The sequence below is a fragment of the Cricetulus griseus genome, chromosome 3, assembly GCF_003668045.3.
Source record: "Cricetulus griseus strain 17A/GY chromosome 3, alternate assembly CriGri-PICRH-1.0, whole genome shotgun sequence".
In the NCBI taxonomy this organism is placed as follows: domain Eukaryota; kingdom Metazoa; phylum Chordata; class Mammalia; order Rodentia; family Cricetidae; genus Cricetulus; species Cricetulus griseus.
In genome coordinates this window covers 201,336,837-201,348,547 of record NC_048596.1, presented here as the reverse complement: position 1 = coordinate 201,348,547, position 11,711 = coordinate 201,336,837, and the positions used below count along the sequence as shown (strand labels likewise).

General features: G+C 46.8%; 1 protein-coding gene across 4 annotated transcripts in view; it reads right to left on the bottom strand.

The window, feature by feature from the left end:
• Positions 1 to 5,396: 5,396 nt before the first annotated feature.
• Positions 5,397 to 11,711, bottom strand: part of Capn9 (calpain 9) — a 39,929-nt gene continuing 33,614 nt past the window's right edge. For 3 of the 4 annotated variants that reach the window (XM_027404842.2, XM_027404843.2, XM_027404844.2), the window contains 6 exons: positions 11,252 to 11,310; positions 10,775 to 10,843; positions 9,920 to 9,998; positions 7,965 to 8,081; positions 6,905 to 6,963; positions 5,397 to 5,423 (listed from right to left, as the gene is read on the bottom strand). In XM_027404842.2, coding sequence (XP_027260643.1) covers positions 5,397 to 5,423; positions 6,905 to 6,963; positions 7,965 to 8,081; positions 9,920 to 9,998; positions 10,775 to 10,843; positions 11,252 to 11,310 — 410 coding nt within the window. Of the gene's footprint in view, positions 5,424 to 6,904; positions 6,964 to 7,964; positions 8,082 to 9,919; positions 9,999 to 10,774; positions 10,844 to 11,251; positions 11,317 to 11,711 lie in introns of all 4 variants that reach the window. The other variant, XM_027404841.2, reaches the window with a different exon arrangement.

Genomic DNA, 11,711 nt, shown 5'->3' with positions numbered 1-11,711 from the left:
CACTGAAAATGCTGTATTACCTGAAAAAAGACATTTAAAATTACAGACCTTTGGGGCAAGAGATGTAGCTCAGTTGGTATTGAGAGCTTGATTTGAGTGCACAAGGCCCTGGTTCCAGCCCCACACCATAGAACCCAAGTTTGGTTACATGCCTGTAATCCTAGCATTCAGAAGTTAGATGCAGAGGATTGAAATTTCAAGGTCATTATCACCTACTAGCAAGTTCCAGATTGACTACATACATAAGACTGTCTCAAAAAAAAGAGAGAGGGATGCCGGAGGAGAAGACCCTGAGTTCCCAACGCCAACACGGTGGCTCACAATCACCCACAACTCCCTTTCTAGGGGATCTGATACCCTCTTCTGGCCTCCAAGGCTCCCTGAAGTCATATGGTGCACATGCACATGCTCAGGAGAACACCCATACACATTCAATTTAAAAATAAGTATTAAAAATAATTTTAAAAAGATTAAAGGCCTTAAAGCTAACAGGTTATACTAGATTTTTCTGTGTGAGTTCAGCAGTGGAGAAAATGAACCCTAAACTAGTTGCTGCAGTGGTCCCAGGTGGCAAAACCTAAAGTCAAGATGCAGCTGTGACTCCAGAACCATACTGATCATACTGACTTCCAATAGCCTGTGTCCCTGAAGAGCTAAAGAATATTTATGGCAATGTGAAAATGTTTAGCAACCAAGCTAAAATTCACAATCAATTAAAATGCTCAGTCATGCAGACGAAGCAGGAATATACAGCCCATAACGAAGGGGAAATCAGTCATTTAAACTGACCCAGAAGTGACCCAGAGCATGGATTAAGAGACAAGGACATAAATAGGGTTCTACAGTGTTCTGTGTGGGTGCAAAACTAGGGGGTAGCTGGAACAGAGACAGGGAAAAGACAGGGCACCTCAGCTGACTCAAAGAGATGGAAACCATGCTGGCTTAGGTGAGAAAATGCACCGGATGGCATGAGAAGCAGACAGAGAAAATGAAAAACAGAAAAATTTATATAATAGAACACTGAAAAAAAAAAAACAAGTGAGGGCTGTAGTGTTGGCTCAGCACTTGTTGCTCTTGCCAAGGATGTGGTTCAGTACCTAGCACCCACATGGAAGCTCACAACTAGCCGTGACTCCAGAACCAGGGTTTCAAAACTCTCTTCTGACCTTCAAATGCACCAGGCACACACATGGCGCACATGCAGATATGTAGGCAAACACTCACAGGCATAAAGTAATGAAATAAATATTCAAAAAGGAAAAAAAATAACAAAAGAAAGAAAGTGTAAAAGCACACAAGACTGGATAGATGGTTCAGTATTCCAAGCACTTGTTCTTGCTGAGGACCTAGGTTCAGTTCCCAGCTCCCACAGGGTTGCTGGCAATCACCTGTCACTTGGGTTCTTTTCTGATCTCTGTAAGCATTGTTCACATGCATACATATATAAATGCATGCCAAATGCATGCCTCACATGCATAAAATAAAATAAAAAGATAGCATACAAGCTACCAGGAAAATTCACTTGCCTTCATGTATCTATATACCCAGAGTTGTCCAAAGCAGAAGTGGGCTAATAAAAAATGCTTGAAAGAAGCAACCAATTTCAAACTTTAATAAAGCCATAAACTTAAAAACAAAGAAACAAAAACCCCAGGAACTTCAGCGGACAGCAAGTACAGAGAACACAGGAGCACAAAGCCCAACCACAAGAGCACAGTGCACACAAAAGAACAAGAGTAAGGATGACAACAGATTTCTCATCAGAAATACTGTGAACTATAAGAGACTGGAGCAACAGCTTTAATACATTGTAAGAAAAAAAAAGAACCATCTAGAAGTAACACCTTGTATTGAATCTGTGGTTTCAATGTGTTCCCCAAGGTCTCCTGTGCTGAAATCTAATCCTTACTATAAAGTAGTAAGAAGGTAGGAAAGAAGGGTCTGGGGAGATGGCTCAGTGGTAAAGTGCTTGCTGTGTAAGCTGGAGGACCTAAATTCAATCCCCAGCACACATACAAAACTATAATCCAAGCTCTTGTGGGCAGAGCCAAATGGATTTGGGAGCTCACTGGCCCGTCTAGCTCAAATGGAAAGCTCCAAATTTAGTAAAAGACTCTGTCTCAAAAACTAAAGTGGAGAGGGGCTGAAGCAGAGGTGTTCAGTGTGACCATAGGGTGACGGATGGCAATGCAGATACACTCCTCTCCTATGGGGTATGAACAAGGAGTACGGAAGGCCAGACACCAGAGAACAGCAGAATAGTGACTGAAGCGACAGGACCTGCAACCAGGAATGCAGAGGGGCTGAGAGGAGCACCCAGTAAGCTTGAGCTAAGGCAGATGAATTGCCAAGGAGGTCATAAAGAGGGACTGGAGGTAGGGGACAGCAAGGGTGTGAAAAGAATCAGTGTCACAGAGGGGACTTGGTCAGGGGCTGGGGCTACATGCATCTTCCTGGCACTCCTATTTCAAGTGGCTGACACTGTCCTGATGAAGTTTGTTGAGAACTGACCATGGGAATAAGATCCCAGAATGCAGGAGGTGGACTCTGGGGGACAAGAGGACCGACTAAGTCCATATAGTGAGATCTGGCAAACACCTAAGATGGTGTTGTGATGGGAAGGAGAGAGTTGAGAAGCTTCTGGAAGCCAGGTCCGATGTGACAGAGTCGGTTCTTTAGACATTTTCCCTTGCTAGAACTCAGTGTCTGGGGATGGGGAGATTCTCTTCTTCCCCTTCCCAGTGTCTCCATCGCTCGGTTAGACCAGGAGACACCTGCTCTGCCCTGGCCTTCAAGCCTTGGTGCTTGAAGACTTTGGAGTGACATGGCAGAGGTCTTGGAGAGCACAGAAACACTGAGTTCAAAGCTGCTTCTGTTACCCTATCTTGTGTTTGCTTCCAGAGGCTCCAGTGCCTGCCTGGCTGTTCCCTCTCACTGTAAGGAACAAAGCTTCCCCTCAGGGCATAGCCCTGTGGCCAATGATCTAGGCTTTGTTCCCAGGAGTGTTCCAATGCAGTTCAGGTACCCTGAAAGCCTTTTGAGCTCTCTCCTCTCCTTCCCCGTCTCTGTTCTAAAAGGCCTAGGGGCTGGGAACATGCCCAGGTCACAATGGTAGCCAGCACAGCCTACTGCTGATTCACAACTGTGGTAGTGGGTAGCCTTCACACTGGCAGTTGGCAGGCATTCTTGGCCGTCAGTAGAATGATGCTTTGTTTTCACAAAGGATCCAGAGCCCTGAATTGGGCTGGCACCAGTGAACTTGGTACCCTTGCCCAAGTCACATGCCCTCGTTTTCTGAAGCCCTGGCCTCTTAGTGGATCACAAGGCTCTGAGGTGACAGGATTTGGGGGAGTTTGGAGCCACCTCCAAATTTCAAATACTAGGGGTTGATTCTGTATGTCACATCAGGCAGAGACCAAAGGAGAAAATCTAAAGACCTGTAGAGACAGTTTCCATGCCTCAGGTGTGTATTCTTTAGGTCTGACCACAGGGCCTTGATGGGGTCAAGCCTAGAGACCAGTGTGAGGGATGGAAGTTGGTGGCAGGTGATTGTGAGTCACCCTTGTGAGCACAGAGACTTCAACTTCAGACTTTAACACGAGCAGTTCATGATTTAAACCATTGAGTCATTTCTCTAAATGGAGAAAAAAAAATTTAAAGTAGTGCTGACTGGAAAGGTGGCTCATGGGTAGGAATACTCCTCCTATCCAGGCCTGGTGGCACATGTCTTTAATTCCAGCAAAGGCAGGCAAATCTCTGAGTTTGAGGCCAGCCAGAGCTACATAGGTGAGACTTTATAAAACAAACAAACAAACAAACAAAAACAAAACAAAACAAACAAACAAAAAACATACTGCTCTTGCAGTTCCCAGCATGCAGTCCTCAGTTGTCTGTAATTCATTCCAGCTGCAGGGAATCCAGTGCCCTCTTCTGGACCTCTCAGGTACCTGCATTCATGTAATTCATTCCAACTGCAGGGAATCTAGTTCCCTTTTCTGGACCCCTCGGCACCTCTATTCATGTGCACATTCTTCAACACAGACATCTCATTTAAAAACAAATAAATATTTTTAAAATTAGAATGAAAAGGCTAGGAGATGGCTCAGTGGGTAAAGTGCTTGCCTCTCAAGCCACAGCATCTAAGTTTAATCCTCAGAAGTCACATTTTAAAAAAAGGCAAATGTGGCAGTGTGCACTTATTTGTAAGCCCGGCACTGGGGAGGTAGAGACAGGCAGATCCCTAAGACTCACTGGCCAGCCAGCCTAGCCCACCTGCTGAGTTTCAAGCCAGTGAAAGATCCTGCCTCAGAAACAAAAAACAAACAAATACACACATACAAAACCACAAACAAAAACCCAAGGTGGAATGGCCAGAGAGATGGCTCAGCAGGTAAGAGTCCATACTGTTCGTGCTGGGAATCTAAGTTCAGGTCTTAGCACCCAGCTCACAACAGCCTGTGACTTCAGCTATCGAGGATCTGATACTCTTTTCTGGCTTCTGAGGGCAACTGCACTCATGTACACATAGACATATACGTATGTATGTAGTTTAAAATATAATAATTAAAAACATATTTAAAAAACAAGGTAGATAGTGCCTGAGGAATGGACACCTGAGGTTGTCCTCCAATCTCCATGCATGAGCACCACACACACACACACACACACACACACACACACACACACACACTGGTGCCAACAGTCACCCATAGTACTATCAGAATAATTTCCATAGCATTTATTTAGTTTTAAAGATTTACTTATTATGCATACAGTGTTCTGCTTGCATGTATCCCTGCACACCAGAGGAGGGCACCTGATCTCATTACAGTTGGCTGTGAGCCACCATGTGGTTGCTGGGAATTGAACTCAGAACCTCTGGAAGAGCAGCAGAAGAGCAGCCAGTGCTCTTAACCTCTGAGCCATCTCTCCAGCCCCTCCCCATAGCATTTTAGACTCTCTCAGCATCAGCAGGCTCCATTTCTTCCACCTGAGACGAACATCTTTACTAACCCCTCCTTGAATGAAAAAAAAAAAATAAAGAAAAAATGTGTGTGTGTTAGTAGCATGGCTGGAGCATGCTGAAGCCAGGACTCATGGTACTGGAACACTGAATGATCTGTCAGTAGTGGGGGGGGCAGTGGAAGGAGGAGTACCTAGCAACCTCTAGCAACATGTGTAGTGACAGTGGTACCATTGGCTCTTGTGAAGGAATGATTTTACAACAAGTATCACAGAATTAGAGGATGCGGCCAGTTCCTTTAGATTCTTCTACATCACAGCGGAGAGGGGAGGAGGGAGCGAGCAGAGGGCAGGAAGGTCCTCCAATAAGAACTGAGTATCATGTTCCAGCAGCCGAGTATCAGAGGGGCAGACAGCATCTCGTCGGTGCAACCTCAGATATTCATGGTCAAGATGATGAACTGGAAATAGAGCGAGAGATGAAGGCTTGCCCTTCCAAGTCCGGTCTAGCACAGGAGTGGCCGCAGTTTGTTTATGTGATCAGAACTCTCCTGATCATTTTGCCTACAAATTTGGACTTCTGACTCAACGTGAGACCATTTTTTTTTAATTTAAATTAAAACAAATTTGGCGGGTGAGTTTTAATTTATATAAATTAAAATATATAGTATTTTATGTATGTATGCATGTGTGCAAACCAGGGGTTGATAGCAGGCATTTTCCTTCCTACCTTATATTTTGAGACAGGGTCTCTCACTGAACTTGGAGCTCACTAATTGACCACACTGACCAGTGAGCTTCAGAGAGCCACATGCCTTAGCCCCTGGTGCTTGGATTACAGATACAAGAGCTTTTTACATGAGCTATGGTGGGCTCCAAACTCAGGTCCTCATGCTGTATAGCAGGCACTTAACACACTGAACCATCTCCCCAGCCAGATGAATCTTTTCTTAAATGCTAAATGAACTTTCAAGACAGAGAAATGACAATATGTTGTCTTGACCAGGATCTATCCCTGGTGCATGAGCTAGCTTGTTGGAACCCATTCCCTATGAGGGGATGCCATGCTCAGCCTTAATGCCCAACTTAATGTGCCAGACTTTGTCAACTCCCCATGGGATCCCTTACCTGTTGGGAGGAGTGGATGGGGGTGGGCTAGAGGAGAGGCGAGTGGAAGCGGGAGGAGGGGTGGAAGGGAGAACTTTGGTTGGAATGTAAAATTAAATTAAAAAATAAATAAGTATAAAAAATAAATTTAGGGCTGGAGAGATGGCTCAGAGGTTAAGAGCCAGACGTCCTGAGTTCAATTCCCAGCAACCACATGGTGGCTCACAACCATCTATAATGAGATCTGGTGCTCTCTTCTGGCATGCAGGCAGAACACTGTATACATAACAAAAAATAAATAAATAAAATCTTAAAAATAAATAAATTTTAAAAAGAAAATATGTTTTCTCCCAGTTGAAGGGGACAGCTTCACAGAAACATCTTGGGCAAGGCAGTTTGAGTTGTGCTTGCTTTTTGGTGACCCCACCCCCGCTTTCTTAGATAAAGGTGACCGGACCCTCTATCATAATGGAGCTGAGGGAGCGAGACGCAGGGTGATGGCTCAGGCTCTTTGTGGGAAAGTGAGCTGCTACAGAAGCAGCCGGAAGCATTTCGTCCTACCCTTCATCCTACCAGGCTTGCTCACATTTACACGGAATGTCTGTTTCCTCCACACTTTCTTTCTTGGGCATAACATGAGCAGACACTGGCACAATGAGGACACACACAGCTTAAAGGGTTACACCATGGGTTGTACTCTGATTCCAAGTGGACACAAACAGCAGCCTCTACACTGTAATTGCCCACTGTGAGCGCTAGCCCAGCTTGGGGCATCCAGTAAGGATTATAGCGTTGGTACTCTACTGAGCCCTGGCTGGGGTCCGCTTGGCCATACCTCGTTTATGTTGAGATGGATGAAGTCCTTGTTCTCCACACTGAGAGACTGGAACACCCCTGGTGGGAGGGAAGAAGCATCACTTTGGAGACCAGACCCAGGGCAGGTTTAAGGGATCCTGGACCACTGGGAAGTCTGTGGGCAGCTGCTCCCTCTAGTGGATTCCCTGACTGGCATGGTGGAGACAGTTCTGGCCCAAGTGACTTGGGAAGCCACTGTCTTCTTTGGACCCCAGGCTCCCACTCCAGAGATAGAGACAAATCTTGATTAACAAGGAGGAGAAGGGCTGTCCCGGAGCAGAAAAGAGAGAAGGTAGACTCCATAAACGCAGTTCAAACCTGTCTGGATGCCAAGTCTACCAAGCAATGGTGAAAACATTCTGTCACTACACTGGACTGGGCAACCCATGGCGGTGAAGGTTAGCTAAGAATTTTTCTAGGGTGTAAAATGTGTGGCAATTATAAAACCACAAGAATTGTGACATGTTTGTTTGAGCAGAAGGGACAGAGGATGACCGAGCTGTCCTGGACACATTTGGCCACCCATCGGGGCTATTTGTAGGTGGAGAGTATGACAATGAGCCACCTCTTTAGAGTACCTATACACATGCCTCCCCACTTTCTGGTATAGCAGACCTTGCTTAAAATCTAGGGCTTCCAGAGGGACAGAAGGTGGGGTGGGGGCAAATACTTCTCCTTCTGTGTTCTGTGAGGGACTTGATCTGAAATGGGACCTTTCCTCAGTAAGAGGCATGAGGCCTGCCCACTCATAACCCTTCACAGCCTGTAGGTGTGTGATGAATGGCAGCTACAGGGCAGAGTTTGCAGACATTCATATTCCATCTCTTAGCTGATGACAGAACACAGTTATTTGCACAGACCCCATGGTAGCCCTCTGTGTTCTAAATCTACCATATTTTCCCCAGGTTCTTATATTCTCATAGATGGGGACTGAAGACCCTGAGCTGGGTACTCCATGTCCCCAGGGGTCCAAGGACACCCTCAGCTCTCCTGTACACTTTTGGTTCCCCTACACACTCTCAGCTCCCTTGCACACTCACGGCTTGCATTCTCCAGCCGCACCATGCAGTTGAGGTAGTCATCAAAGTCCAGCTGGAGGCTCTCATCTGCATATCTGAGGATGATGAGCTGCAGGAGATGGCCACTCAGCTGAAAGCCTGAGGAGGAACAGACTCATGACCTGCCATGGCAGAGCGCCATGGTGAACCCACAGCTTTGGGGTCTCCAGAGCCACAAAAGTGAATTTATGCAACCAACAAAGCCTGTGTATATGTGTTCATGTGAATGCCCTAGTGAGCGTATGGGTAGAGGCCAGAGGCCAATGGTAGCTGTAATTCCTCAGGGCCACCCCTTTTATTTTTTGAAACAGGGCCTTTTAGTGGTCTGGAACTTTCTAAGTAGGCTGGGTTAGCTGTCCAGCAAACTTCAGGAAACCTCCTATCTCTGTCTCCCCAGTGCTAGGATTATAAGTGCATGCCACCACGCCTGACTTATCTTACATGGGTTATGGGGATTGAACCCAGGTCTTTGTGCCTAGTGTGGTCAAGACTTGATGGCTGAGCCATCTGCCCAGCCCACTGGTATTTCTCAAGACCCTTAAGATCCAGGGTGTTATAGCTATCTCCTAAGGGTGCTACTACCCTCAATGGGGGGGTATTGTGTAGTGATGTATTAATTATGATTTATTAAAGCTTGACTGAGGATTCAGAAAAGCAAAGTCAGCCTCAAGCTATAGAGATCAGGCAGTGGTGATATACATCTTTAACTCCAGCAGCCAGAAGCTAGGAGGTGGTGGCACAACCTTTAATCCTAGGATTCAGGAATAAGAGATAGACAGATCTCTGTGAGTCCAAGGCCATTCAGATCTACACAAGAGTGAATCAGTCTAAAAAAAGATCTATAGCTCACACCTTTAACCCTAAGATTAGAGAAGTATATAAGACAGAAGCAAGGTCTCAGAGGATTCATTCTCCAGCCACGCTGAGGAGAGGCAGCAGTCCGAGGCTTGGTGAGAGCTTGTGAAGACAGGATCAGCCCATTTAGCCTGAGGTAGTGTTAAGAGCTCATGGCCAGCTGCTTTGCTTTTCTGAACTTCAGCTTGAAGTTTGAACCCCAGTATCCGTCTCTGGGCCTTTTATTATTCGTGTTACAGTACTGTGTAGAGACTCACTCCTCACATCATGCTAGAGAGAGGTGCCATGCACACTGGAGGCCAGTGTGGCCCTGGAGGTGCCCTGGCTACCACAGGACATGGCTCCACCTCTCTGGCCTTTATTTCCTTCATTCATCAGACAGCGTGGATGAGTTGGAATTCCATCTGCATCTGACTTTTATTGCTCTGCTTCCTAATCCATGTGTACCTGTCCACATGTTCACGGGAGCTTTGGGAAGTTCACCGGGGGTCTTCTCAGTTATGCTTCCAGAGCACGTCTCTGGAGCTGCACACGATGCTTAGCCTCATCCATTCCTAAACCTTGGTGTATCTTCCATGAGACCAAAGGAACAGATGAGCAGCTCTCCCCCATATCAACTTAGGACTGCGAGACTTGGTTAAACCCTGTAGTTCCCTGCTCAGTTTATTCTGCCCAGGAAATGGAGTTGAAAGCTGCTAAGAGAATCAGGCACTGTCTCATGTTTATGACACATTGTGTTCTTCACAAAGAACCTGAGGTGTCACACTATGTTGTGTCCTCTGTTACGATCAGTTGCAAATGCCTGTATAGCACACACACAACAAGGCAGTCCAATCATACTCGCCACAGACAGCCCTGCTGACGTTCATGTTGTTGTTCTTTCCCCCATGTGTTTTCCCTGCACTCCCCTATTCCACCCAGCCTCCTTTCCTGTTCCTGTCACATGTCCAAACGACAGCCCCATCCATCCTCATCTCTTTTTCCTCTCTTATATTCTTTCCAGGTTCATAGCTTGTACTCACACCCTCTTAAAACATATGAAAATATCAGCTAGAACACACAGCTGACAATTGTTTCTTTACCTGCGGCTTTCAGGGAGTTTCGAAGCTCATAGGAAGACATGGTACCAGACTTGTCCACATCAAACTGGAGAAACAGGCTCTGGGGCCAGAGAGTAGAGCATTGAGAGATCAGAGTCCAGGGGTCAGTGACAGCTGGTAGCTCCCGGGGATGACAGCCGCCTTCTAGACAGGCAAGGTTGGACCAGGACCTTTCCTTCCTTCCTCCCTCCCTCCCTCCCTCCCTTCCTTCTTTTTCTTTGACAGTCTCATCTATCCCAGGCTAGACTCCAAATCTCTATGTAACAGAAAATGACCTTAAACTTCTGATCCTTGTGGCTCCACTGCCTAAGTGTTGGGATTATAGATGTGCACCAACATTCCCAGATTCATGCTGGGGGTCAAACCTAGGGTTTCATGCATGCTAAGCAAACACACTATCAGCTTAGCTAGACCCCCAAGTTCCTAGGTCCTCTTTTCGTTTCTTTCTCCCCCCACCCTTTTTTTGTGACAGGGTTTCTCTGAGTAGCTCTGGCTGTCCTGGAACTCATTTTGTACACTAGGCTGGCCTCAAACCTTGGAGATTTGCCTGCTTCTGTCTCCAGAGAACTGGGATTAAAGGTATGCACCACCCCCACCCTACCCCCGCTGGGCTAGGCCCGCTTTTTTCAGTGCAGTGCTGAGGAGTTAGGGTCTCACATGGCAGGCTCTACTTCCACCCATGGTCCTCTTTTTCCTCCTTTCCTTTGAGTAGAAACATTGTGGTGCCTCTGTCAGCATCAGATGCACTGTGGTTCCCTGACTCCCCTCCCAACATTACTCAGCCTATAGCCTAGGTCTTTGCCCCACTCTGCTGGGGGTCTGGACTAGATCACATACCATCCAGTGCTTCAGCTTGTTCCAGAATACCCGGAACTCCTCAAACTCCAGCTTCCCATTGCCGCTTGTCTGGCCACATGGGCTAAGGGTCTTTTAACTTAGGACCCTGGTGGGAACCCAGCTCTGAGATAACAGGAGCAGACCAGGGTTGTGTGGCATGAGCAACAGAGTTGGGGCGCTGGGGGAGTAACCTTAGTGATGGGAACAGGACCCTCTGAAGAGGGGAAATGGCAGGTGAGATGGGGTGGGCACCTGATTATTTACAATACAGGAAAGCAGACCCATTATACCCTAGGGGAGACCCCCAGATCCCTTCAGAAAGCCTCTCCCCACTGCATTGTCCTGGCCCTCTTGATTCTGACCCAACCCTAGTTAGGTTGGCCAGGCCTCCGATTTTTAGAGCTGTGGTGCCTATCCCAGGAGAGTGAGCACCACAAGACACCACTGCTCAGAGGAACCAGTCTATGAAAAGGATACGTCCATTAGAGAGATGATGTTTTTGCAGGAGAGCAGGCTCAGCTTCTTGAACTTGAGGGCTGTTTCTGCAATCATATGGGAAGCTGTGTGATCAATGACCCTGACAAGACAAACTTATTCTCCTTTCTTCTGAGAGCCCGTCAGTGTAGGCAGATCAGGCTCTCTGGGACCATGATGTGGACATTGTCTTAGGATGTTGAGAGTAGGGGCTGTGTGGTGATATTTTATTTATGACCTAACAAATAAAGTTTGTCTGAAGATCAGAGTGCAAAGCCAGCCACACTAGAGGCCATAGAGGCCAGGCAGTGGTATCACACACCTTCAGTCCCAGCAGCCACACTAGCAAACCATAGAAGTTGGGCGGTGGTGGTGCAACCCTTTAATCCCAGCACTAGAGAGGAATATAAGGTGGGTGGAGGCATGAGTACAGTGTTGTATTCAGTCTGCAGTCCAGGCAGTC